The 26243-nt window shown below is 37.0% G+C and overlaps 4 protein-coding genes and 1 non-coding gene across 7 annotated transcripts; 3 read left to right on the forward strand and 2 right to left on the reverse strand.

Moving 5' to 3' along the window:
* Positions 1-214: 214 nt before the first annotated feature.
* On the reverse strand, positions 215-4233 carry LOC111782477 (tobamovirus multiplication protein 1). Its single transcript, XM_023663233.1, has 11 exons — positions 3822-4233; positions 3314-3404; positions 3174-3226; positions 2461-2553; positions 2241-2312; positions 1968-2040; positions 1789-1834; positions 1622-1685; positions 1015-1068; positions 766-843; positions 215-667 (listed from the first exon to the last, which is right to left on the reverse strand). The coding sequence occupies exons 1-11, from the start codon at positions 3972-3974 to the stop codon at positions 575-577; spliced, it is 870 nt and encodes a 289-aa protein (XP_023519001.1). The 5' UTR covers positions 3975-4233; the 3' UTR covers positions 215-574.
* A 1718-nt stretch (positions 4234-5951) lies between these two features.
* TRNAW-CCA lies at positions 5952-6023 on the forward strand. The gene has a single exon. It is a non-coding gene; the product is annotated as a tRNA-Trp (tRNA).
* Positions 6024-6242: 219 nt separating this feature from the next.
* Positions 6243-9274, forward strand: LOC111782478 (pentatricopeptide repeat-containing protein At1g61870, mitochondrial-like). Of its 2 annotated transcripts, none has more exons than XM_023663234.1 (2): positions 6243-7723; positions 8009-9274. In XM_023663234.1, exon 1 carries the CDS (start codon positions 6298-6300, stop codon positions 7513-7515), a length of 1218 nt encoding a protein of 405 aa, XP_023519002.1. In that variant the 5' UTR covers positions 6243-6297; the 3' UTR covers positions 7516-7723; positions 8009-9274. The 2 variants fall into 2 exon arrangements, with proteins under 2 accessions (XP_023519002.1, XP_023519003.1); XM_023663235.1 differs by having other exon boundaries at positions 8019-9274.
* Positions 9275-10588: 1314 nt separating this feature from the next.
* LOC111782890 (phospholipase A I-like) lies at positions 10589-20063 on the reverse strand. The gene is given in 17 exon segments (XM_023663726.1): positions 10589-11443; positions 12819-12908; positions 13028-13244; positions 13334-13805; positions 13905-14111; positions 14307-14445; positions 14513-14649; positions 15131-15323; positions 16297-16458; positions 16794-16915; positions 16999-17482; positions 17561-17806; positions 17906-18115; positions 18217-18370; positions 18498-18576; positions 18825-18972; positions 19244-20063. Coding segments are annotated over 17 exon segments (4047 nt in total). The 5' UTR covers positions 19787-20063; the 3' UTR covers positions 10589-10999.
* A 1294-nt stretch (positions 20064-21357) lies between these two features.
* On the forward strand, positions 21358-26070 carry LOC111782531 (RNA pseudouridine synthase 6, chloroplastic-like). 2 transcript variants are annotated; one of them, XM_023663294.1, is made up of 9 exons: positions 21358-21686; positions 23150-23278; positions 23377-23631; positions 23717-23798; positions 24008-24123; positions 24210-24264; positions 24481-24592; positions 25228-25397; positions 25511-26070. In XM_023663294.1, exons 1-9 carry the CDS (start codon positions 21463-21465, stop codon positions 25793-25795), a joined length of 1428 nt encoding a protein of 475 aa, XP_023519062.1. In that variant the 5' UTR covers positions 21358-21462; the 3' UTR covers positions 25796-26070. The 2 variants fall into 2 exon arrangements, with proteins under 2 accessions (XP_023519062.1, XP_023519061.1); XM_023663293.1 differs by having other exon boundaries at positions 21373-21686; positions 23388-23631.
* The last annotated feature ends 173 nt before the right edge of the window (positions 26071-26243 follow it).

Here is a 26243-nt window from a genome sequence, read left to right on the forward strand (position 1 = left end):
ATTTTCTTATACTGTAGAAATTTTCTACGGAAATTCTCATTCCAAGCTCTGAAAAAATAAATGAAAATTTTCGTAAGGAGGATGATTCAAATATGAGGCGGAGACATTCCCCGTCTCCGACCCGCCTCAGCCATCTGTTTGGATTTTTAAAATTTTTGTTGTTATTTAGGACTTCTATGACACTGTGAATCGTGTTCGAGTTGAAATTCAGAAGTCCGCAAATAAATCTACTTCATCACTTCTTTACAAATACTGAACAAAATCACAAACAAGAACATCAACAAGCAAAAATAAATTACAAGCAGATCACTGATTCCTCGACACTTTGATACAGATCAAAACACAATACTTCACCTTACAGAAATCTAATTTTGCACATTTAGATCAAATAGAATAAGTTGTTCAAATCAAACAACACCGGGGGAAGAGCTACATAATATCTCTCAGCCAGCAGCAAACAGCTCGGTCTTTCTTTGACCTCACATGCTACAGCAGAATGCCACATTAGACCCACCTCTTCATACATTAGACCCAAGGAGGGGCGGAAGTGTTCAGAGTGGAACATGCATATTAACTAGCGAATGGGGTGGTATTGAGCTGATATTCTCTTAGGAGGCAATTTGCGTAATATGTAAAGAACTAATGCTGAAGGCAGAATTTCGACCAACTGTAAGTTCAACAAAATGGTTTATATCAGCCTAGAGTAAGCGGATTATACCGAAAACAGAAATACGAAGCACGAACAAGCATAGTAAAGCGAAGTACCGAGTAGTAGATGAAATTCAGAAGGGGGTGTTCTAAAACGTCAAGTGATGCATTTGCATCAAAAGCGGATAAAGCAACCTGCACTCAACAGTTAAAAAAACAAAAAACAACTTGTGAATTCCATGCATTGTCAGAAAAGTTTTGTTTCTTCAACCACAGAATTCAATCCATTTATAACACCCTATGCTTAATAAGCGTTCCCAAAAGAAGATGGGTTTTCATTACTAGAAGGAGGATATGGAACCATACCACAAAGCATCGAATGAGGAAGCAGGTGAAGCATATGGCGGTTACAGATCCAACCTGCAATTATTTTTTAAAAAATAAGCATGATTAAGTGGATCCTTAATATACATGAAAACCCACAAATTATGGTTTATAAGCCTGCAAATAACATCATGAATCCTGCTTTATGATTGAAGGAGTTTACTTTTTCTATTAACGTCATTTATGTCAAATTTTAATATACAAATCGCACAACCTGGGGAACAGCTTGGGATGTGGAGATCATAGATTTTTATATATATGATAGATCTGAAGCTTAAAACGATCACATTTTCCAAAAAATCAGCTCAAGTTTAATGTATAAATAATAAATTGCACACGTTGCAGAAACCAAGTAATCTTCTAAGCCTATTGCCCCCTTGTAACAAATTTCCACAGAAAAGTCAATGGAATTTGACCAGACAATTTGTTTGTATAAATTATAAACTTCACATTATCAGTTACCAGGAATATCACATACAGGTATGGAAGAAAGAGATCTTCATAAATAACTCAACTTTCTTCATATAATAGGAAGAAAATGGCGTTTGTGGTTACATCATGATAGAGGACTAATAAATTGGACACATACCTCATGAAGTTTCTTCCTTCTCCCTTTAGATTCAATCGGAAAACGTCTAAGCATGAAAAATAATCTAAAGATTTTCATACAAGAGAAGAGTAAAAAAAAAATCAAAGATTATACAAAATCTCGATGCATTGAATAATATGTCCACCAGACATGAAGCAGATACTCACCTTCCACCATATATCAAGAAGCCTACTGCAGCTATGAACGACACCACTGAGAAAATGAAAAAAAGGAAGCAGTGGTTAGAAAGGGAAAAAAAATGATTAGTACTGATAAAATTATCTTCTAGATCCAATCTACAAAAGCGGACCTCTTGTACACAGGAAATGAGGATACAAAGACTAACCTGCAATGAAAATTTTTCCAATGAATTCCACCAGGCTGTTGTCATCCACCCCGATGTAAATCCAAATGCAAACCTGTCCAAAAATTACTAGTTATTAACTTTGAGTTGAGTTCAACACATAACATGATTCAGCAAAATCCCTCCTCATGAATTTGAATACCAGGAATTCCTTCACCCTTCCAAATAATATTCGGAATTCAATCAAAGATTTTAAAGTATGAATTGGCTACTTTTTGAATTCCAAACAAGGGTAGCTAAGAGTAAGTGGTGTACCTGTATAAGATATATCACACTGTTGACTGAAATGTAAACTGTTCTTAGTTTATCTGTTGGCAGACTTCTTGCCTGTTCAACAAAACAATCAATGAAAAATCAGCAATCTTCATTGTGCCCCAAATGATGGCAATATCAACGACAGCTCAGCCACTAAAAAGGGAAGACAGCCTTGATTGCAAGCAAGAAAATAGATAGCAAAACAATACACAAAACTTGCCTGGTGGTATATCTCTGCCCAGAAGAGGACCAGGAGTGTGTACGTTGAGAAAAAAAGAAGACCAGGAAGTTCCAATAATAACAACAGTAGAACCTGAATCAGAATTAGTTGACATACTTCAGTAAAAAGGTTTAGTATTCATGGCACATTTAAAGATTTTAAGAGGAGATAGACTATGAACAACTATCTGAAAGTTCGATAAAAAGAAAAAAAAGAGAAACGAAGATGCCATTTGGAAGTGTTGTTAAAAAAACTGTTAGTTTTGAAAATTGTTTTCTATTGTGTTGTTTACAAAATGGCTGTTAACTTGAGAATAACTCTCGAGTGTCTCAAGAACAACCGAAAGCACAGGCCATAAACGATAGGGAGTAGTTCAAAGTAACCTATAATAATTGCCAGAGTTCCAAAATTTGTAGAACATTTGTAAGAAAATCTTCCACAAAAGACACACCAATACGATTAAGTAATCTCTTATATAGGTTTTCATCATCTTCAATATTCATGCAAGCTAATGCAATATTTGATCTCGTAAAACAGCTTTGCGACAAGTAGGCTAAATAACATTGGCAAATGTCTGTTCCCTTCTGTGAAAAAAATAAGAACTGAAAATTTGAGTCCATGCAAATCCCAAATAATATTTGAGATACAGATATTGCACAGGAAAATTATCATAAATGATATCAAAGGTTCAGATACTGCTCAAGTAAACTTACTTTTGGTTGCAAAAGAAACACTTGCTTGTGGAGCCCAAACACAATTGCGCGTACTGAATCACGGAGTAAGAATTGAAACTATCAATCAAAGCCTTAAATGCCTCCATTGAGAATAAAGCGAACAATAATCTTTATATTACCTCCATTGACGATGAAGTTCATTAGATGGAAAACCTTCTGTGTTGTCCAACCATATTCAGGAACTCTCAGTTCAATCCTAATCAATTGAATCTGCACGCACGTACACAAGCTAAGTTCCGGATCCCCAAAATCTAAACAAAAATTCCTATTCTACAGCTCTATTTTTCTCTTGAAAGCTTAAAGAAGTTCTGAATTAATAATGGAAACACAACTTGGAGATTTGCATTCAAAACCCGGAAAGTTATGAATTAATAATGGAAACACGAATTGTACTTGCAGGAATATGAAATTCTCATTCTCCTAGAGTTCCATTAAATAAACCATAACCATAACCATTGGCGCCCGTCCGTTGGTACAAGGAGAAATTCTAGAAAACTGGAACGCACTCAAACCTACCAATCAGCTAAAAAGGGAAAAAAACACACACACAGTTCAAACCATAACAATAACGAGCTCTCGAACACAGCATATTTAGATAGATGAGGTACGGAAGCAGGAGAGAGATACCAAAGCAACGGCGGAGACTAGCGCGTATATAGCACAGAGAGAGTAGAAAATCCGATCCTGCCAAAAAGTAGATTCGTTGATGTCATTCCACCAGCTAGATGCCGTAACGCCCATCTCCATGGCCGTCGTCAAGTTCAGCTGCAGTCTCGCCATTTTTCCCCAATTAGTGAAGAAACTTTCTCACTAATCACTATCGCCCTTCCTCTCCACCGTAGATTCAGAGAACCGAAGTTCCGATAAATTGACACGGCCAAGCAAACGCCGGCGAGACAGCCACCACAACGCCGGCGAGGAGAGAGGGCAAAGAAGAAGAGGGATTGTTCTTTGATTTTGGCTTTCGGCCCTTGGTCGGTCTCTCCAAAGTAATCAATTCATAATTCAGGAAAGGCCGTAGAAAATAACAATTCTACTTATGTTTCCCTCCACATAAATTATATAATCCCTGCTTTTATTTCTTGTCTTTTTCTTTCTTGTGCCCAGTTGGATTATCTTTTTTACAAATGGGATGTCCCACCTAGGTCGGAGGGGAGAACAAATCACCTCTTTAATGGTGTGGAAACTTTTTCCTAACAGACCATTGAGGAAAAATCCGAATGGAAAAGTCTAAAGAGGATAATATTTGCTAGCGGTGGATCTAAGTCGTTACAAATGGTATCAGAGCCAGTCACCGGACGATGTGTCGGCCTTCTCGCTGTTCCCCGAAGGGGTAGACACGAGGCGGTGTGACAGTAAGGACGATGGTCCCAAAGGGATAGATTTGGAGGCGGTCCCACATCGATTGGATAAAGGAACGAGTACTAGCGAGGATGCTGTGCCGTAAAGGGGGTGGATTGTGATGTCCCACATAGGTTGGGGAGGAGAACAAATCACCTTTATAAAAGTGTGGAAACCTTCCCCATAGGCGTTTTAAAGCAGGGGAAGCCCGAAAGATAAAGCCTAAAGAAAACAATATCGGGTAGCAGTGGAGCTGGGTTTTTATACAAATATTAAATTAGATACAAAATTATAATCGGGTGAAATGGTGAAAAAAATATGGTGCTACCATGTCTATACCCGTATATATCTCTAATGATAATTAAATTTAAAATTACAAAATAAATGTTTAAAATAGGAAATGATTTAGTACAAAAAAGGCTAAATTTAAAATTTTGTAAATTAACGTCAATTAAATGGATTTACTAATGGTTATGGTTATTTAAATCTACAAATCTGGATTTGGACGGCTATGTTTTATTTGTTTTTATTTCCTTAGTGATAATGAAGTCAGGCTTAAATTAATTATAAAACAACTAGTGAAAATCTGGATGCATATAATAAATTATATATTTTTTAAAATAATTATTTAATTTTTATTTTTAATCGTTACAAATTAAGCTTATAAATCTGGATGCAAATAGACTGATTAAGCACGAACGTTGACCAAAGTTAATTAACTTGGAGCTTCATCAGGAACTCGACTTTATAACTCTAGGTTAGACTCAACTTAAAGGTTAAATTAACCTAGAGTTTGATTAGCTCGGGATTATTTATTTTCACTTTAATTATAGTTTATTTTAGCTTTTTAATATTTGGTTGGGTCTACTTTTAACAATAAAAGAAATAATAATTTTGGGCCCACTCAACATTAATCCTTTTAAGTAATATTATTATTTTGGCAGTAATAATCATCCATTATTACACTCATGATCAAGCATTTATCACTGAAGTTAATCCGTTGAAATAAAGGATATGATTTATTTAAACTTCTCCTTTAAAAATAAAATAAATTTANTTTTTTTTTTTTTTTTTTTTTTTTTTTTTTTTATTAATGGTAATGTGAATATAGCTCAACTAATTTTAAAAATTTTAGGCTCTATCAATATTTTGAAAGCAAAATACTAATCAGAAAGGTAACTTCAACTCAGGCTATAATTTATCGTTGATGGTTCAATTTGTACAATGCAGTAAGTAGATGACGACCGAGGATTGTCAATAATTTTTAGTAAATTATTAACGATTACAATATTTAAAAATTTGGTGTATATATTTTGAGATAAATGCATTTATATTTATAAAAATATACAAATTTGTCATTTCGATTTTCATGTATATGTTTATTATTATAATTTATTTACGATACCAGTCATCAAAGGATCCGTGGCGCAATGGTAGCGCGTCTGACTCCAGATCAGAAGGTTGCGTGTTCGATTCACGTCGGGTTCAATCCTTCTTTCTTTTATCTTGTTTTTTTTCAATTTGAAGGGATTTTTGTGGGTAACATAGTACTTTCAGTTAGCTCTCAATCCCTACCGTTCATTTGTCATACTTTTCCGTTCTCAAATGCTAACGACGGCAAAGATTAACGGGCTCACTAATCTCCTTGTTTCACACCTGCACGTGATCGGGAAGCCCGCCTTCGTCTTCTAGCTCTTCTTAAAACCCTAGACCTTAAACCCTTTATCTCTCTCTCTCTCTCTCTGCTAATCATTCTCGAGCTATGGCGCTTCTTTATCGCCTCCGCAATGCTTTCCCTTCGAATTCGAGTTACATCAACCATCGTCTTCACTACCGTTGTCTATCGACAATCCTTTCCCCTGATTCCACTAATCCTTTGTCAGCTAAACAGAAATCGAGGGCCGCATTGTCCCTACTGAAAGTTGAGGAAAATCCTGAGCGTATAATCGATATTTGCCGAGCTGCTACTCTCACTCCAGAATCACATCTCGATCGCATCGCTTTCTCTGTTGCTATTTCTAAGCTTTCAGAGTCCAAGCATTTCGATGGGATTCGCCTGTTCCTCGAGGAATTGAAGTCTCGTCCCGACTTGAAAAACGAGCGTTTTGCTTGCCACGCTATTATTCTCTATGGCCAGGCCAATATGCTCGATCATGCTATTCGCACTTTCAAGCAAATTGATGAACTGGGTGTGCGTCCTTCGGTTAAATCGCTTAATGCATTGCTATTTGCTTGTAATGTAGCTAAGGACTACAAGGAACTGAAGCGGGTTTTTATGGAGTTTCCTAAGATTTATGGTATCGAACCAGATCTCGATACTTATAACAGAGTAATCAAGGCGTTTTCAAAGTCGGGTTCCGCGAGTGCAGTGTATTCGATTGTGGCGGAAATGGACAGGAAGGGTGTCAAACCAAATGCGACTACTTTTGCGAACTGGCTTGCTGGATGCTATAAGGAAGAGAAGTACGAGGATGTTGAGAAAGTCATAAATTTGATGGGAAAATATGGTGTGCGGCGTGGAGTTAGTACATATAATGCAAGAATACTGAGTCTTTGTAAATTGAAGAAATCATCAGAGGCGAAGGCTTTATTTGATGGGATGTTGTCGAGAGGTATGAAACCAAACTCTGTTACATACTGTAAGTTGATTCATGGATTCTGTAGGGAAGGAAATCTGGATGAAGCTAAGAATCTTTTTAAGAGAATGATCAACAGCGGTTGCCAACCTGACAGTGATTGCTATTTCACTTTGGTTTATTTCCATTGTCGAGGAGGAGATTATGATACTGCTTTCAAGATCTGTGGCGAAAGCATGGAGAAGGGGTGGGTTCCAAATATCACTACGATGAAGTCTCTTGTTTATGGATTAGTTAGCATTTCAAAGGTCGACGAGGCAAAGCAACTTATTGGGCAAATCAAGGAGAGGTTCTCAAAGAATGTTGAAAAGTGGAATGAAATTGAAGCTGGATTACCTCAGTGAGGAAATTCTGGGATACTTTGCAGCCATCAATACCAAGCGAGTGTTCAGGGAAATACTAGAGGACGCGGCATTTTTCTTGGCTTCAGCTCATCACCCTCTGCTTATGTTTTGCAGGTCCAATAAATTGTTGGCTAGCAGTCAGGTCCACTTCTGAGAGGCTATGCCGAACATTTTATTATTGAAATATGGTGGTGGCTCTTCCTGTTAGGTTAGTAATTGATGCATCGGTGGAAACTAGATTGTTTTAAAGCAATTTTGTGTGTCAATAAAAATAGCAATTTGTCTTCAGATTTAGTCATATCTTTCCTGTTATAATTCAACTCTCTCTGTCTGCCATAGTTAATTTGGATAGGATGCAAGTGCCAGATAAAATGCTTCTGTTTTTTGTGCATGTTTTCACAGTGATTTTGGATTCTTATGCAATTGTCTTACCTGGACTGAGTTACAATTGTATTTGCTCCTTCTTGTGTACATTTTGAATATGCATTTCAAGTGAAGTACAGGTGATGCTGGTGCTAACTGCTACCTGCACCACCAACCTAAAACTAATAAATGGCTACACAAATTCTGTAAGACAATTGGATGGAGAAGGCATAGAAACTCAAATGAAATCAAGAAATCTTGAACTTGTGGTGGATTGGGGTGACAGGAAAGAGTAGTGAAGGCCACAATATTGAAGAACTAATATTTTCCAGAGGAACTGTTTCTTGCCCTTCTCTCTCTCTCATGGACCTGCAAGAAGAAACTTGTTAAGGGATGCAGACCCTCCATACAATTGCAGGAACAAACAACAAAGTACCCCTGAGAAGAATTGAAAATTTTCTCCAAAACTAAATTACCTTGACGGTTGAAACAGCTGATTGGTTCCTTCTTTCTCTGGCTTGTCGGAATTGGATCCGTTATAGGAGATGCAACATCGAACAACTCGCATTTAAGAAGATGCTTGGTAGCTGAAGATTATGGAACATCATCTACATGTGTAAGCTGTGGAAATTATTCTGAAGGATCGTGTAATTGAACCCGGAAATCTTATTCATCTGATTGCTTTCAGAAACATCAAAAGCTGATGAGCATATTTTCGGGACAAATCGACTTCTGCTTCGCTTCTTCTTCCTTCGCCACGACATTACGGAGTGCCAGAAAGTGGGTGGCGAACTGCTACAGCCAGAAGTAGGCATGTCAGGTGCTTGAGGCCTTTGTGAGCAGCTGCTGCTGCATCTTTCAAGCTCAATCTTGGCAAAATAATCAATTTCCTTCTTGATGAGTGAACCAATGGTTCCTCGAGTTCCAATGGCAACAGAAGCAGTCGCAGCCATTTTTTCATGGGATTTGCAAAATGTGGTTGGTGCTGGGTTTATTGTGTTGCATCCTTTTGATGTAAATTAAAGAAATGCAAAGAGGCTTTTGGGATGAAGAATGTGATGTCCTGGGGTCCTTTTCGTGAAGGGGTTGGGATTCCTTGCTGGCTTTGAGTCTAAGCCACCTCCTTTTTGATCTTTTTATAAAGCCATCTACCCAAGTAAAGTGCTTTGGAAGAGAGATAACAGCACAGCTCGAGATTTTGACATAATATTCATTCTGAGTTCCCTGCCACCGGTGATATTATGATACCTTTTCTGCTCTTTTTATTTTATTTTGGATGAACAGTCCCCTGCACAAATGATTTCTGATAATGATTTGTTGCGTGTGCCTTTTATTTAACATTGAAAACTAAGATCAATGCTTTAGAATAAAAGTGGATTGTTGATTGAGCTGTGAAGATTTCTTGTGCACCCTATAGGGAGCCCATAGCCCATCCAATTGATTGCTTTACTCGACAATGTTGGGGGGCCATACTCACTTATGCTTTGCTCATTCCTTTTCCTAAATTAAAAGAGGTGATGATCTTTCCCATCTTGCCTGCTTCCTTTTGTTTACGTAGGGAGTCGTAGGGAGTTGTGGTTTTGTCCATTCATAATTCATGACGATAAGATAAAAGGATTAAGCTTATAATTTTGTAACCATTTTAATATTAATCTTATATAATTCCATAATTCCATAAAGGATTAAGCTTATAATTTTGTAACCATTTTAATATTAATCTTATATAATTCCATAACGTAGGATGATTAAACCAATTGTCCCTATATAATGGGCTTGTCTAGGAGGTTGATAACATCGGAATTTGAGAGAGTTTTGTGTGTCACATTGCATTTCTTGAGTGACATCTTGAGTGACATAAGTGACATCTTGAGTGACATATTGGTGAGTTTTCGTAGTGTGATAGTGAGGTATTCACTTGTACCACTTTGTTTATTAGTGATTGATTGCTACCCATAGATGTAGGGGAACTATTTTCTCTAAACTTTGTTTATTATTGATTGGTTGCTACTCGTGGATGTAGGGGAACTATTCTCTCTGAACTTTGTTTATTAGTGATTGGTTGCTACCGTGGATGCAGGGGAACTTCTCTCCGAACCACATAAATATCTTGGTATTCATTTATTCCACTTTCGACACTCAACAAGGTTAAATCTCATCACCCTCCATCCTCCAAATTACGTTGAAATTTCAAACGAATTTACTCTTCTGTATTATTAAATGAAAAATTTAGACTTCAACATCAAGAATATATTGTATATAATAAATTTTACACTTTACTTATATTTAAATTTGTATTCCGTAATAGATTTGTAACTTTTCTTTATCCAATTTAAAATTTTATTAAATACAAAATTAACTATTTGAAGTTTTATTAAGCAATTTTTTTTGAATAAATTAGCTAAGAAACCAATTATAAAAAAAAAAAAAAAAAAAATCTAATTATGTCCAAAGTTGATTGGACGAATTTGAAGTACTATTAAATTCGTTTGAAGTTCAAAGTTACAATAGACTTCGATCTCAAAAATTCTATAACTAAATTAATTTAATCATACACTTCATTTAAAAAATAAAACATAAGCTTTATAATTGAGTAATTTCTACCGCTTTAAAGGGAATCATCATCCCTGTATTCATGATATGATGCATTAGTAATCTCTTTATTCGAATAACACTTTAAAATAAAGATGGTACGCATAACTTAGTAGAAGTATGACATAAAATAGCATTTCTTTCCACTTTCATATTCGAACTTGCAATCTTACAAACACACATTCCCAATGGAGTCTGGACCATTCCTTCGAGTAACAAACTACAACCACGGTAATCAAGAAGTCCTAAAAGAAGAGGACTTATGACCATTGACATTTAAATTTGTCTAAACAAAGTTATAATTGAACAAATAAGAGCAGTCAGAAAACCTTTCGAGTGCCTTATAACTATGGCATTCAAAAAATAGTTATTAGTTATAATGAACACAGCGAAAGCCTCAAAATTGGATCATCCCTCTTATTTTCTTGAACATTCTCTATACTCCACTAAAAACCATCTACCGCCGACTATTGTGTCTCTATGTTATAAACCTTTCATTTATTTTTTAACATCAGTGAGATTGATCAAGATATTATTGGACACCAGGGAGATGGCATGTATACCTCAACTTCGGATGCAAAGCAAGAGCGTGGCGTAAGGCATCGTATACACTTGCACGCTCTCGGAATAACGAGTCGTACAAGTGACAAACAAACTGTGAAAGTTCCTCCTCATTGTCATCCCAGGTATCCAAAGAATAATTTCCCATTTTCTCAACATCACTGTCTTCCCAGTCACTTGTGGGACTGGAAGGCTCAACATCGTCATCTTCTCCCTCCTCTTCGCCAAGCTCGAACTTCCCGTTTTCAATGACATCATAGTCCCCTGCCTGGAATGTTGTCGATGGCATTTCAGGGGGTTTGTTTGAAGAACATATTACAGCTTTAGCCCCCGAATTCAAAAAGGCTCTAATTAAAGCTGGGGTTGGCCCATAAGTTCCGGTGCAGAAAATGATCCTGTCCCTCCAAGCACCAACCTAAACAAAATTCAGAAATACGACTACATTAATGGTAAAAGGACATGGCTACAAGCACCAACCTAAACAAAATTCAGAAATACGACTACATTAATGGTAAAAGGACATGGCTACAAGCGGATTAACTATTTAATACTAGGAGAACCATATATTTAGAAAGTTATTGATTCATTCTCCTCCCTCAACCAAGTGAAGGACAGAGAAATGTAATGTACAAGTTTCTACCCATCAAATCTAAAGTATCATCTTGAAGCTTATTAGAAAAACCATCTTTTAAAACTTAAGCTATCCTAGCTGTAAAACAAATTAATAATACTATGAGCATCAAACTTCAAAGAAATAATAGTCTGAAAAACCTTCAAGGATATAGGTTTAGCAAGCACAGATTATGGAAGGAAAAAGGCAGTGAATCATTGACCTATTTTAAAAATATTCATGATTACTCGAGATCTCTGATAGAACTCGGAAATGTTATTTGTGTTCAAGAAGGAATATAAGGACCAAGGGAGGATTTGAAAACTCCCCAATCTCTCCAAAAACCAGCCACCCTCCGGTTACATAAAAGATGTCCTCATCCCTTTCTCTCTCTTGCTATATTTACAAATATTTAATCTAACCCCTTGCTAACAAAGTGGCCTCACTCTTCTAACCATGGTTCTCAGTCCGCCCCCCACCCCAAGTTTATATCTCTCCCGTTCTACCCCACTACCTCCTATACATCTTAACTACTAGGTGACTCTCAACCCCCGACCAAGAACCCTCTATAACTTTAAAAACACTGTCATTCCTCCCTAGCCAAATATTTCAAAAAGAAAAACGAGCAGCATGCCAAATAACTCTTCATCTATCGCCAAAAAGGTGCATGCAAAAGCACATCCCTTATCATGGCTCAACCACCTTTATAGGAGTCAAACTAATACCAAATATCTTCAACACCTTTACACAAGTGACATCTCCATACAATAATAATCCATATTCGCAGATGCTCGTTTGCTGGGGACACTAACACCATGATTCGAACAAAGGCCAACAACAAACATCTAGAAGGAAAAGCAAGGAGGATAAATCATCAAATTTCTTGTCTGAAAGGGCCAAACCAATTAGTTCTGACAAAGGAACCACATGAAAAAAAAAAAAAAAACTAAATAAAATCAATTGGAGAAAACATTTTTTTATGAGAAAATATGAAACCAACAATCTCACAAACTTTCACCGTTCCAATGATCCTCCTAGGAATGAACTTGAAACCCTCCCCAATAAAGAGTTTTATAATTTCTTTAACTAATTAAACATGCATCAATTAAAATATATGGCACGAACTTTGAAGACAAAAAAAAAAGTAAGAGATTGATTATAGAAAGATTTGAAACCCTACCATCCAACGAACATCATCAGGTGATAAGTGCAAGGAAGGAACCGTTCTACGAAACAAGTAAGCCCCAATTTCCTGGTTATCCTCCATAACCTTCAATACAAACATCCGTTGATACTCAGAACTTGAGTGCTCTGTATTGTGACTTTTGACTAACAAGGAATTACGAGGAAGAAAGAAAAATGTCAAGANACAATATGAACATAACATACTTGGGTTTGTCGTCCTAAATAACGATGGACAATGCCTCCAATTTGGAAGTAGGGCTTGAGTGCCACCAGATCAGACACAGTCAAGACATTGGCAAGCAATGATGCACCCTTTCTACGATGGTTCTGCATGGCTGACAACAAACTGAGTTTAACACTTCGTAGAAATTTCTCTGCAAGTTCTCCTGGTTCTGCGACTACAAAAACATCATTTTGCCAACTACAAGAATAAAGAATGAGTAAGTCAGGACCAAATGAAAAGGTTGCAACTAAATTCATAAATCATAAACATCTGCCTCATATGTTGACCTTAATATTGAGCCCGATGAGTCATTTTGAAGGGCCAAATGTACAATGCCCACTTGGGGTGAATTCTGTAACTTCTCATGCAATACCCGTACAGGTAAGGAGAGTTCTCTGGGTCCTGAAGGAGACTCTGGGGTGAATGCTGCGCCTTTACCCAATTGACCATCTAAGCTTAAAGGTGGAACTATATCAATTCGACCAAGCCTTTGTGGTCCAGTATCAGGACTATACAGAAGTGGACTTGTTGGAAAGCTTCCAGTAAACAATGGTGATGTAAAAGGGGTTGGGAATGTTGATGAAGGTACAGTTTTCAAAACCCCAGATGTTCCTTGCATAAGGGATATTCGAATTCCATTTTTGGAACAAAATGCTTCAAGTTCACGGGCATGATGCATAAATCTTCCAGCATCAGGACTATGAGAAGCTTCAATCAGTAGTACATTCCGTCTCCAACCCAAAGAAGGGCTATTCTCATCTAGCATTTCCAGAAAATCAGTAGAATAACTGGTTAGTTCAATAAAATCCAAACAGAATTATTGAGCAGCTGAAAATGCCATGAGGACAAAACAAACACCTGCTGATGATGCCATCACCCGGGAGAAATGAAGTGGATTGACGTTCTCCGACCACTTTTCATCATGTTGATAAGGCATGATTAATCTTTCACAGGCATTCTTAAAGGCCAGATTATTACTTTGGATATACTCCTCAACAGCAGCTTCCAACTTCAGCCAGACTGCTGGATCAGTCTCATCCAGTTCCATATCACATCGTTCATCCACTGCAATAGATTAAATAGTAGTAATGATAAAATAAACTATGGATCATATGCACGTCTCTGTTCTCAAAATAGAAGTGCCACAGGATAACCCTAAAATATTTTAGGGTCAGAATTTGGTGAAGGAAAATAACTGCACAAATGAAATTTCACGCAAATGTTAAATCAATTACCCATGTGCACATTAAGACATGATACCTGGGTCAAACCTGAAATAATGTATTTCAGGCAGCATGGGTAATAACGTACTCAAGGCTTCCTCCACTCGGTCCACAGAGCATGCACTCTCAATAAGCACTTGTCCAGTGTCCAAATAACGCCACCCACCTTTCCTCACCTAAAACAGTGAAGACCGGTTATAGAGAATTAAAGTAATCAAATTATTCATACGAAAAGTAAATTACCTTCATTGGAGTAGAGCCACTGCCAACAGAAACTAAGCAGTCAATTCTCGCATCAGGCCATAGAAGCTGTGCTTCTCTTATGCCAAAGATAGTAGGATTGTTTGCCACTATGGCTCCATCTTGCCAGCGATTTAGATCTTAAAAAAATTCAGAGAACCATGAATAAATATATCAAAGATGAAGGTTTTGAAGACCATGAATGAATATATCAAAGATGAAGCATCTTTATCTTTAATTTTTAATAGATTAAAAGTATGAATGAGAGACTCATTATTGAACAATTATGTGCACCCTACTCACATGTTAAAGTTAATTCATGTCATTAAATATGAAATTGCAATCAATCTTATGACAACCAGGGGAAAGATTTGTATTATTTCATTCAAGTCATTATGTCCACCCTACTAGCATATTTTATTCACTAGCAACTTAATTTCACTTGAAATTATGATTAAAACTCACAACACCCATAAAAAGTTCTAGCAAATTTAAGAAACATGTGGATTTTGTTTATGTAATTTATTAATTTACAAACTAGAATAACACAATGTATGGTATTAATAATTAATAAAAGGGATAAACAATATATTCGCTTAAACAAGAACCAGGAGAAAATACCATCTGAAAAATCATCAAGATAGTAAGGAGCAGCGGATGATGCTCTTATGGCTTTCCAAACTTGGTGTTTACAACTTCCGATGAAAGCACTGCACTTATACCCGTCTGGGGCACTGGCCAAAGGTGATCCAAACACAGTAATTCCTGAACTGTCTGAAATTGCCAGAGGTACCTCCGGTGTTCCAACAGGATACTGCATAAATGTAGAATGCAATGCAGCAATTGCCAAAATCAGATCTAGGAGTACAGTTAATGCAAAGGAAAACAAGCTGCTTTAGTTGAGGATTTTCTTCGAGTTGTTCAAGAAACGATCAAGAGTCTTGATTGTCCAGGCCGTTTCTATTTTGCGTCTCATTTCAATACTCTCTCTGTCTCTCTCTCCTCACTTATTTTTCTAAATCATGTTTGGCTTAACTTCGATTAAACCATTATGTTTAGGTACGACCTTAGCTTGGATTAAACCATGCAGCATTGGTCAAATTTGTTTCTTATCGGAAGGAGTCCAACAGATTTTTTTTTTTTTTTCTAAACATGAAACAACTTTTCATTGATGGATGAAAAACACAAAAAGTTTAGTGAAACAACCTCTAAAAGGATTAAAAAAACAATAAACAAACCAAAAATAAAAATATGCCAAAACAGCACCCACCAAAAGAGAAAACCAACCAAAAGCTTTTAGAGAAACAATAACAGAGAAAAAATCATTTTCCGTTGCGCTATAACTATCCTGTTGTGCATATAAAAACCTATCAGGCTCTGGAGGGCGTGGAAGATAAATTTTAAGTGTAGCATAAAATCCATTACGGCTTTTTTGTAGCTGCCAATGCTGAAAGGATTGCAGTCAAAAACAACAGGAAAGAAATACTTTTTCATTGTCATTGAACTATCCAGTTGTGCATATGAAAAGAGATAACCATCAGAATTCAGAGAGTGGAAGATGAATTTTCAGAATGGCATGAGGTTCGTTCCATGGATTCTTTGTGATTCTTCATGCTGAAGAGATTAGAAGAGAATACATTCATTTATTCTTGATTCTACAGGATAGAAATTCTTGTTGCACTCTGTAATCTAATTTTGGTTGTAAATCATCTAATTCATACTGTGTATCTTTTCTTCTAATATACAATTTCTGAGCCTCACTAAAGAAAAGAGTCTTGGTCTCAAACCTGATAATTGCGGAATAAGAAAGGCTGAGCTGGTACCATGCTCACCAAGGTTGACACGACAAATACTTTCGGGGGGTTTTTAACTGCAGATTCTATTAATAGGTCTCCATCCTCATCTTCACACATTTCCTTCAATAGCCTCTCAAATTGATCGGCACTATGCTGCAAGACATCATCGCAAGAGTATTCCATCAGCAACTTGTTGGTGATAATAAAATGCAAAACAACAAAAGTTAGCATATGTATCCACCATGTTCGGTCATTTATAATTATAATTTTAAACAATAAGTTAGATAAGAGTGACCACTAAAAGAGATTGATGCCTTGCTATCGAAAGAGTCGAGAAAACCAGAAAAACACTGGGTTGACAAATTTGACAAGAATTTTCTTTCGAAAAGTTCAAAAGCTAACTAGAGCTTCCCATAACCTAAGATAGGTAAGGTGGAACCACCAAAAGATAGACACAATTGTGCAAAAATTCTAGGAAATAATCGTACTTTAGATCCATGGACAACAACTCTAAAACTCTGTGAAGAACTTTTGTAAAGTTGATCCAGCTTTTCTCTCCAGGAAGCAGCTTCACTGTCCTTAGGTGTAGGCTCAGCAAAGACGAGTTTTCCTACAATCCAAAATAACATGTTTTACCATGCAGTGATGAAGTGCACAGAATCTAATCATTGCTTACCCTTGCAGCAAACTTACCGAGATTTTTATATATTTCTTCACATTGATCCAAAGTCATCTGCTTAATACCGAGGGCAACAGCTAGCATGCCTCCAGTTGATGTGCCACATATAAGATCAAACAATTCATGTATCCGCCTTCCAGTTCCCTTCTCAATTTCTTTAAGTATTTGAACTGTTGCCAAACCTTTCATGCCGCCACCATCCATTGAGAGTATTCGCAGTCCTTGTTTTGCTACTGGNAAAAAAAAAAAAAAAAAAAAAAAAAAAAATCTATTTGAATGGATTGTGAAGACATGAAACTCAGATGTACAAGTTGAATTAGATCAAAAAAACAAACCAAGGATTGCTAAAGCTCGAGCTGCAGCTTTATTCACACGTGGGTTAGGTGCAACTGTCAAGCGTAAGAGTAGTTCACGCAACTGTTCAGAAGTAACTAGAATGCGACGATTGTCTAAGCAAAATGCCAAGTTTCCAACTGTTAATAAAGCTGACCTTTGCACCTGCAAAAAAGATTGTGAGAATTACTTACGAAAGGGTAGAGAAGCAAGGCGCAAGTTAACTGAAGAATTTAGACTTGCCTCTGGATTTGTCTGGGCACATAAAAATTTCAGGGATTTCAAAAGATCCTTGGTCAACATTTTCTGAGATACAGTGTCGGATGTGAAAGCCAACTTAGCCACAACTTGCAATACAGAAATTACTTCATCTTGTGAAACAGAATTTAGAACAGTTTTAATGGGCTGCATTATGTCTGCTTTCATCAACTGCATTGCAATGGAAACATCTGCAGCAAGAGAAGAAAGAGCAAAGCATGCTTGTACAACCTGCCAAAAGTAATAACTGTTGAAAATAAACCTAGCAGAAGTATCTCTATAAATAAATAAGTAAAAAGGAATAATCAAGTTCAGAAACACAAGTCTCACCACATGACGGTTCTCACTGCTTATCATACTTATAAGCTGATGAATTGCATTCTCATCTTTACTAATAACTGCACGATTTCCTTTATCTTGCATGATTTTTGCTAGGGCAGATGCCAGCAAAGGGTGGTGGCAGGAAGAAAAACGGAAAATAAGGGAGAAGAAGGCACTAAGTTTATGTCGAGATGCACCAAAATAAGAGTTATTTTCCATCTGGACATATCAAAAGTAAAATCAATCAACACAAAAAGTTATGTCTTATGAGTTAATGCAATCCATTATTTGAATATTTGCATCATTTTGTTCAATGCTACCTCTATTTGAACATCCACAGATCTCAAGTTTTCATCTGCCACAAGTCTGATATTTGCAAGAGAAAGATGGCGTAGATTGTGCAATGGCAAAATTTCAGGAAGAAATTCGAGGGGATTACCAAATAGTCTAAGAACACGTAACTCAGACATAGCCCTGTCATAAAGCTGGAGAAAATCATTAGACCCAAAAAAGGGATCACCAAATACTCTTGAAACAAGAGGTATTAGCAGTGTAAAGCACAAAGCAGAAGTTGCTGACTATGCAAACTAAGACAAATAACCTGAAGTCGAGAAGAGGCCTAACGAGTTTGTTGTATTCCAACGATAGCTCCACCAGCCCAACGCACTGCCTCAATTCTACTGCTCAACATTTTTCAAAATGATGCATTACTAATGTCGGAATTCATTTTTTAATGGCACGTAAAAGAATGTTCTTACATTACGGACTTGGTCTTACCTTTTTGCCCAACTATTAGAGCGTGAGAATTTGTATAAATTAGAAATCAAAATTCAATCAGCATTCAAATAAATATGACAGAAGATGTATCAAAGCAACTCATACTAGATGCTCGTTTTTACTTGGTTTGAGTTTAGAAAACAATGCTTACCAGGTACGGAAATCAGAAAGTTGGAATCGACCCGGAGAACTTTCAAACTTTTGATCTCACCAAGCTCAGGCGGCAAAACTGATAGCTTATTGTTTTCAAGGTACAATTTCTCCAGTTGTGGCAGTCGAGATAAATCTGCAGGCAATGCCTGAAATGAACATAAATAAAGATTAATAAACCCAACTTCAACCCGACCATAGCAATCAAAATGATTGATCTATCAAAAAAGAACAACAAGCAATCCAAACATAATTGATCAATCAAAAGGAAAGAAACCGAAGATGTCGCAAGGTTCCATTGCTTCGAAATACTAAAATATGTATCTAAAAACTGGAAAAACTGATGAAAACCGCCATTGTAATAAGCATGCTCGCAGAAGGGGAAGCTGATTAGTAAAATAAATTGCCACAAACGCTCACCGACAAACCACAGCCACAAAGATTGAGCATGGTTACAGTTTTCCAGTGCTCGCCGCAATCAATCATCCCCTCGCCAGCCCCTGGCGTCGTCGGTGCCACATTCGACCTAAACAACCGCGTCAGAACACCAATCCCATCATTCTGCTGCCCCGATCCCGCGGACTTCGTCATCGTCACGGCTCTAAGAGGTTCCCTCCTCTTCAAAACCCTCATATCTACATCCACATTATCTGCTTCTTCATGATACTTCAATTCTACCTGCACAGCATCCTGCGGCACCGGCAAGGCAACCATGAGCTGAGACTGAAGCCTGAGAGCCACCTGATCTTCATCGTCCCCAGCCGACCAATCCAAATCAATCCGAAATCCAAGTTCATGACCCTGCGTCAAGATGGTCGTCGATAATGACGATGACGACGAAGAAGAAGAACACGACGAAGACGAGGAAACACGCTCAGGATTCTCCACATCCTCTTCTGAACCATAATTCAGTTTCAAATGAAAAATCTCAGATGACCGCTTCCATCCCAGTCCCCAGGACATTTCAACCAAATCACAATCTCTTTACAAATTCGCGATGATCCAATCGACAAGTGGGGAACCAAAGTCAATTTGCACCTGGTGCACTGCATAATACCATTTCTCTTAAACACCCGAAAGAAAACACTAATTCCTTCCCAGTACAATCAGAATCTTCAGTAGGCACGGCGGCGATTGATCCCTGGAGAGATAATCGACGGGAATTCATGCGAGCTCTTCGTTCATGTTTCGACTGGGAGACACCAGAAGAATCTGACACAAAACGTTTAAGCCTTCTGAGTTCCCATTATTTTATTCATTTTTCGTTTCCTCAAGCAAGCACGCAATTTAGCCTTTAGGTGAACGATGTGACGTCGTTTCACTTCACATTTTAATTTTTGTAATTTTCACAAATAAAAGCTAATGTCGAGATTTAGTGGAAATAATATTTATAAATTTAATATTTAAACAAGTTAGAAAAAATCCATACCACGTTAAAGACAATGATGTCCATGATAATTTCTCCGATGGTAAAGATTTTGAGCTCGATTCAAATGTAAACAGAAACACAGCAACTAATAAAGCTATCGTAATTGCTCTCTTATCTAAAATGAATGTAACACGAACGATGAAGAAGAATGAGACGTTGATTTCGGTGAGGGTAATTTCAAAAGCTTTGTTCCCACCGCATAGGATTGATGACAAATTGAGCTCGAGACCGATAAAATTAAAATAACTTTGTTTTGATTTATAAATATTAGAATTTCTGATTTTGGTTTAGATGTTTCAATTTTTTTTTTTTTTTTTGTTATTTGTTAATATTTTGATTGTAGTTGTTTTTGCTAAATTAGTAAAAACAACTTTCGAATTTGTTTAAAAAAACATCTCAATAATTTACTCTAAAATAGCTTTAAACTTTTAAAATAGTTATAAAAAAAAAACTAAAAAAAACTATTTGACTCTCAAATGCATAATATCATTTGTTTTTTAAAAATATTTTTGAATTTAAAAAAATATTAATATTCTTAAACTCTTTATAAAAAAACCATAAAAAATACATTTAAACTTTTTAAAAAATTAAAAAATACATTTTCTATTAGTACATCGTTAAAAATATTTATAAACTTTATAAATTAACATTAAAATCGTTGTAAATAATCAGATGATTTTTATCTATATATATTGACTGTAAGAATATTATTTTAAAATTTTATGAGTAATTTTTTTTTATATAATATTCACAATTGTTTAAAAATTTTTTTAACCAAACTTTTTAAATTTTATGGGTATTTTTGAAATATTATTAAAAATTTTAAAGGTATTATTGAAATAAAAAATTAACAATCCAATTAAACTCATTTGTATTAATTTAGCAATTTGTTTTAATAAGCTAATTAACATTTATTTTGAAAAAAAAAAATTAATTGAATTTATATTTTTGTTCACCGCACAATTATAGAAGTGTGGATTTATTTTTATTTTTATTATTATTTTGAAATATTGTATTTAAAAATAGATCTGAAAATAGGGTGAAGGCTAAAGCATAGTAACTAAAATAATATTTTAACCAAAATAATATGATTGGAACAAATTTTGTGAGAGCCCCGAATTATCCTCTCCGGGAGAGAAGGATTAGCAAGCATCGTTTTGGTCTCATCAGCACATCCCGGCTCCACAGCCTCCCCGGGACGCTGGCTTCCATGAATATAGCTCTAGTGGACACCCATGGTTGCCATGGCCTCATTACATCACGAACCCTGTTGCGCACATTGGCAAGAACTTGTGCTAATCCCGGTGTTGCCATTTGCGGCAACTGCTTTGCTGCTCGGCGTTCTTCGAGTTCGAAGGGCAGCGTGTTCCCTTGTGAATGCTCAACGACAGACATCACAGTTACACAAACTGCAACTAACTCTGCAGAAAATGGGTACCGCTAATTTTGTCTCATACCTTCTTGTTTACTAATTTGATTGCTAGTTTGAACGGGGTTACTGTTGTTTAGTTGTGTTTTAATTGTGTTTTACGATTTACTTACCTATTTAAACGGTTTGAATTGTTGGATGAAAGTCCCACATCGACTAGTTTAGGAATGATCATGAGTTTATAAATGAAGGAACACTCCCTCCATTGGTGTGAGTTCTTTTGGGAAAGCCGAAAGGAAAGCCATGAGAGCTTATGCTCAAAATGAATAATATCATACCATTGTAGAGAGTCGTGTTCATCTAACATTGTGGGGTATTTCATTGTTGGTCAATCCTACATTTCTAGTTCATGTAACTCGTTGATTTGGATTAGGATCTTGTTCTTTTTTGCGTATTGCTTGTCATGAGGTAAAAGTTGCAGAATTGAAACAAAATGGAAGGTTAAGAATAAAAAGGAAGGAGAAAAAAGAAAATCAGTGGCTTATGGCTTGAACTATATGCAGTATATATGGATTATGAATATTGAGCACTGAACCATCTCTATTGGTTGGCAATGAAAACTGACTGACTTACTAGTAGCCCCTGTTAGATAAATATGAGGTTAGATATCAAAACCAACTTGAAACAAGAGGATGGAAATGAAGGAGTAACCCATGTATTATTTAAAGATCATGAGGTCTCCCCATCTTTGGAATATGGGATCCTCAACGTGCCCCCTCAAAATGATCATCTTTGGGTTCACCATTTCTGGATCAAATCTTTATTTTTTGGGATCCGATACTTGTTTGAGTGTAATAGCCCAAGCCCACCGCTAGCAAATATTGTCCGCTTTGGCCCGTTATGTATCGCCGTTAGCCTCACGGTTTTAAAACGCGTCTGTTAGGAAGAGGTTTCCCCACCCTTATAAGGAATGCTTCTTTCCCCTCTCCAACCGATGTGGGATCTCACAATCCTCGCTGGCACACCGCCCGGTGTCTAGCTCTAATACCATTTGTAACAACCTAAGCCCACCGCTAGCAGATATTGTTCGCTTTGGCTCATTACGTATCGCCATCAGCCTCACAATTTTAAAATACGTCTGTTAGGGAGAAGTTTCCACGTCCTTATAAGAAATGTTTCGTTCCCTCTCTCTAATCGATGTGAGATCTCACATTGAGCTTCATAGGCTCTAATATTATAATAGATAATCACGAGACTCCATCTCAAAGCCAATTGACAACGGGAAGCATAACCCACGTATCATTTAAATACTGTGAGGTCCCATCTTTCCGATGTGGGATCCTCAACAGCCCCAAACTTCAAATTTTACCTTCTACAGTCAAATGAAGGGAAAAAAATGGTTTTCTGGCAGCTTTGACGATTACTCTCTTGGATGCTTAATGCACTAGCAGTAATCATGAGTTGTTATTGAACTCCCTTTTTATGATTCCTTGAGGCTTTAGCATGCTAAGACTGAAATTAATTTCAGGTATCCTCAATATCATCGTTTGCTTCCATGTCCCTCATTCAAGGAACCACCACGAGTTGAACATCTGGTCGTTTTGGAAGAGGGACCTGTTATGGAATACATCTCTAAATCCTTGGATCTTCCTCCTCTGTAAGTTCTATCTTTTGGTTGTTCATAATAATTGATTCTCAACACGATATTAAGTCTAAATAGATGAATCAGTGAATTGACAGTTTCACTGTTTGAAGGTACGTTGCAGATCTCATTCATTTTGGTGCTGTACATTATGCCTTAGTATGCCCACAGCCTCCGCCAACTGCTACCCCTGAGCAAATTAGACTATTCAAAAAATTTACAGAACCAACATTTTTGAAAGGGCGAAAATCTATCAAAGGGAAAACTATGGGAGAAGCACAGAAGACTTTCCGAATAACTCACATTGATGATTTCGTGGAAGTTGGAATGTACTTGCGTGTTTACGTGCATCCCAAACGCTTTCCTAGGTGAAAACAACTACCTCTTTTTCCTTTCAAAAACAGAATGATGTTCATAATGGAATGATGCTTGTTGAAATTTACAATCAATCAGGTGTTATGAAATTGATTGGAAATCAAGAATTATCGCCGTGACAGAATCCTATGTGGTTTTGGACAAACCTGCTGGTACATCGGTTTGTGGTTGAACACTTGAACCATTAATCTCTGGCTTGAGGAATTATTTGCATTGTCTTCTATTTATTTCGACTGTTGGAGAATGACACGATTTATTTCCATCAATACCATCTAGCTGAACATTCATAGAATGACAATGTATTTGCATCAATACTATCTAGCTGAACATTCATTTCTTAGCTGTTAAGTATGATGAATATTCTGTTAGGTTGGAGGCACTACGAACAACATCGAAGAAACTTGTGTCACCTTTGCGACTCGTGCTTTAGGATTAACGTCTCCCTTGTGGACTACCCATCAGATTGACAATTGCACTGAGGGCTGGTAATGATGTTTCTTGTAGATATTTTTATGTCCAATACAATGCCTCTCTTCAAAATACGTGTTTTCGTTCATTCGCACTTTTGCAGCGTCATTCTAGCTAGGACAAAAGAATATTGCTCCATCTTCCATCGTAAAATCAGAGTAAGTTTCATGATCTTATTTCTTGAGTTTGATCATTGTGGTTGAGTCACTAAGCAATAACTCTATTCACATATTGTAACATAAGTTTCCCCTGTTCATTCACTCATTTTCCAGTTTTCCATTTAAATCTTCATCATACTCCCTATACTGGTAAAGTAGTTGATGCTCTTTGTTTCTTAATTTGATAGCAATGATTTACAATTTTTTTCTTTATAGGAGAAAAAGGTTATGAAGCTTTATCTTGCTCTTGCGGCTGCTCCCGTGCCGATGGGAATAATAACACACTATATGCGGCCAATTAATTTGGCTCCCAGAATTGTTTCTAAAGGCAAGTCTTCCAATAAAGCACTCAAATAATAATCGGATGTTGCTTTGAACTATTTGTTGCAATTTGATATGTTGGAGAACGTACGTGTACGTATACCGTTCGATTATTATTTTGCAGCCATAAACTCAAGCACTTGGAAAACCAGTCTTAACTTTCTGCCTAACAAATTAATATGCAAATGGTTGCCCCAGTCTCATTAACATTTTAACCCCTCCCAACCGACACCTATGACAGTGTCACTCCCATCCTGTAATAGCCCTATTCCTCTTTTTGAGCTTTTCTCAAGGTTTTTAAAACGCGTCTGCTTGGGAGAAGTTTCCACACTTTTATAAATAATGCTTTGTTTTCGTCTCCAACCGACGTGTGATCTCACAATCCACCCCTTTTTGAGGCCCAGCGTCCTCGCTGGTACTCGTTCCCTTCTCCAATGGATGGGAGATCGTCCAATCACCCCCTTTTGAGACCAGCATCCTTGTTGGCACACTGTCTCATGTCCACCTCCTTTCAGGGCTCAGCTTCCTCGCTGGCACATCGCCCGGTATCTGGCCTGTAACCCCGACCATTAATTTATCCATACTAAAGTGTGATAGGAAGGTTTAAGTCTTTTGGTCGCTTTAAACATCTTCTGCTTGCAGACTGTATTGATGGATGGAACTTGTGTCAGCTCGAGGTGTTGGAATGTAGAGAGGTTTCATGGCCAGTTGCTGATATTGAAGCAAAATACTGTATTGAAGATTGTGGCTGGCCCTCCAAAAAGAAAGCATATGAATGTAAAATCAACCTCTTGACTGGTCGGACACATCAGGTCCTTAGCGTAGTCTTTCTGTTCCTGTAATTACCTTTGTTATTTTAAAACCATGTTCATAAATTCTTGCATTCATAGTTCTTAAAACGCATACGATGTTCCTGATGATGCAGATTCGAGCACAACTGGCTGATTGTGGAGCACCATTGGTTGGTGATTCCATCTACATGCCTGCGGCAGTTGCAGAGATGGCTAATCCTGGGTCCAATCCATTTGGAAGAAGTAAGAAAGAGTATACAAGCGAAGAAGATAAAGAAATAGCAGTGGCGGAGTGGATTGCTCTGCACGGAAAAGAACCAGCCCTTGCTATTGGACTGCAGGCTTATGAGATTTCATGGGATTCCGGGGAACACTCTTACAATGCTGGAACTCCTTGGTGGAAGCAGGAGCTGTTATAGCTCGATATTGACTCCAAGCTATCATTTTGCATTAGCCAACATTCTCCAAATCTGTAAAGCCATCGTGACCACACACCGAAAAGAGTCGGAGAAAGATACTAAGGGCCTAGAAAGCTGAAAGCATTTAGAAAGCCAATCCAAACATGCCCGTATTTGTTATTGCTCGAAAATCATGATCATCTATGACTAGCTTAATATTATGTCAATGAACGAAACCGACCGTATTCAATTATTATCGAATCAAATTTGATGTTATATACATGAATTTAAAAGTACAGTCAATGAGTGGTTTTCCTTGAAGCCTCGAGTTTTCAGCAAGAGCAGCCGGATGAGAGGAGACCTTCACATCCGGTTCGAGTGTCGGGATATTATCCTTTCCCAATTTAGAGTGAAAAATGTTAAAATTGTTTATAAAACTTAAAGAAATATAGAATACTCTTAGAAATAA

This window comes from Cucurbita pepo, chromosome LG20 (assembly GCF_002806865.2).
Source record: "Cucurbita pepo subsp. pepo cultivar mu-cu-16 chromosome LG20, ASM280686v2, whole genome shotgun sequence".
In the NCBI taxonomy this organism is placed as follows: domain Eukaryota; kingdom Viridiplantae; phylum Streptophyta; class Magnoliopsida; order Cucurbitales; family Cucurbitaceae; genus Cucurbita; species Cucurbita pepo.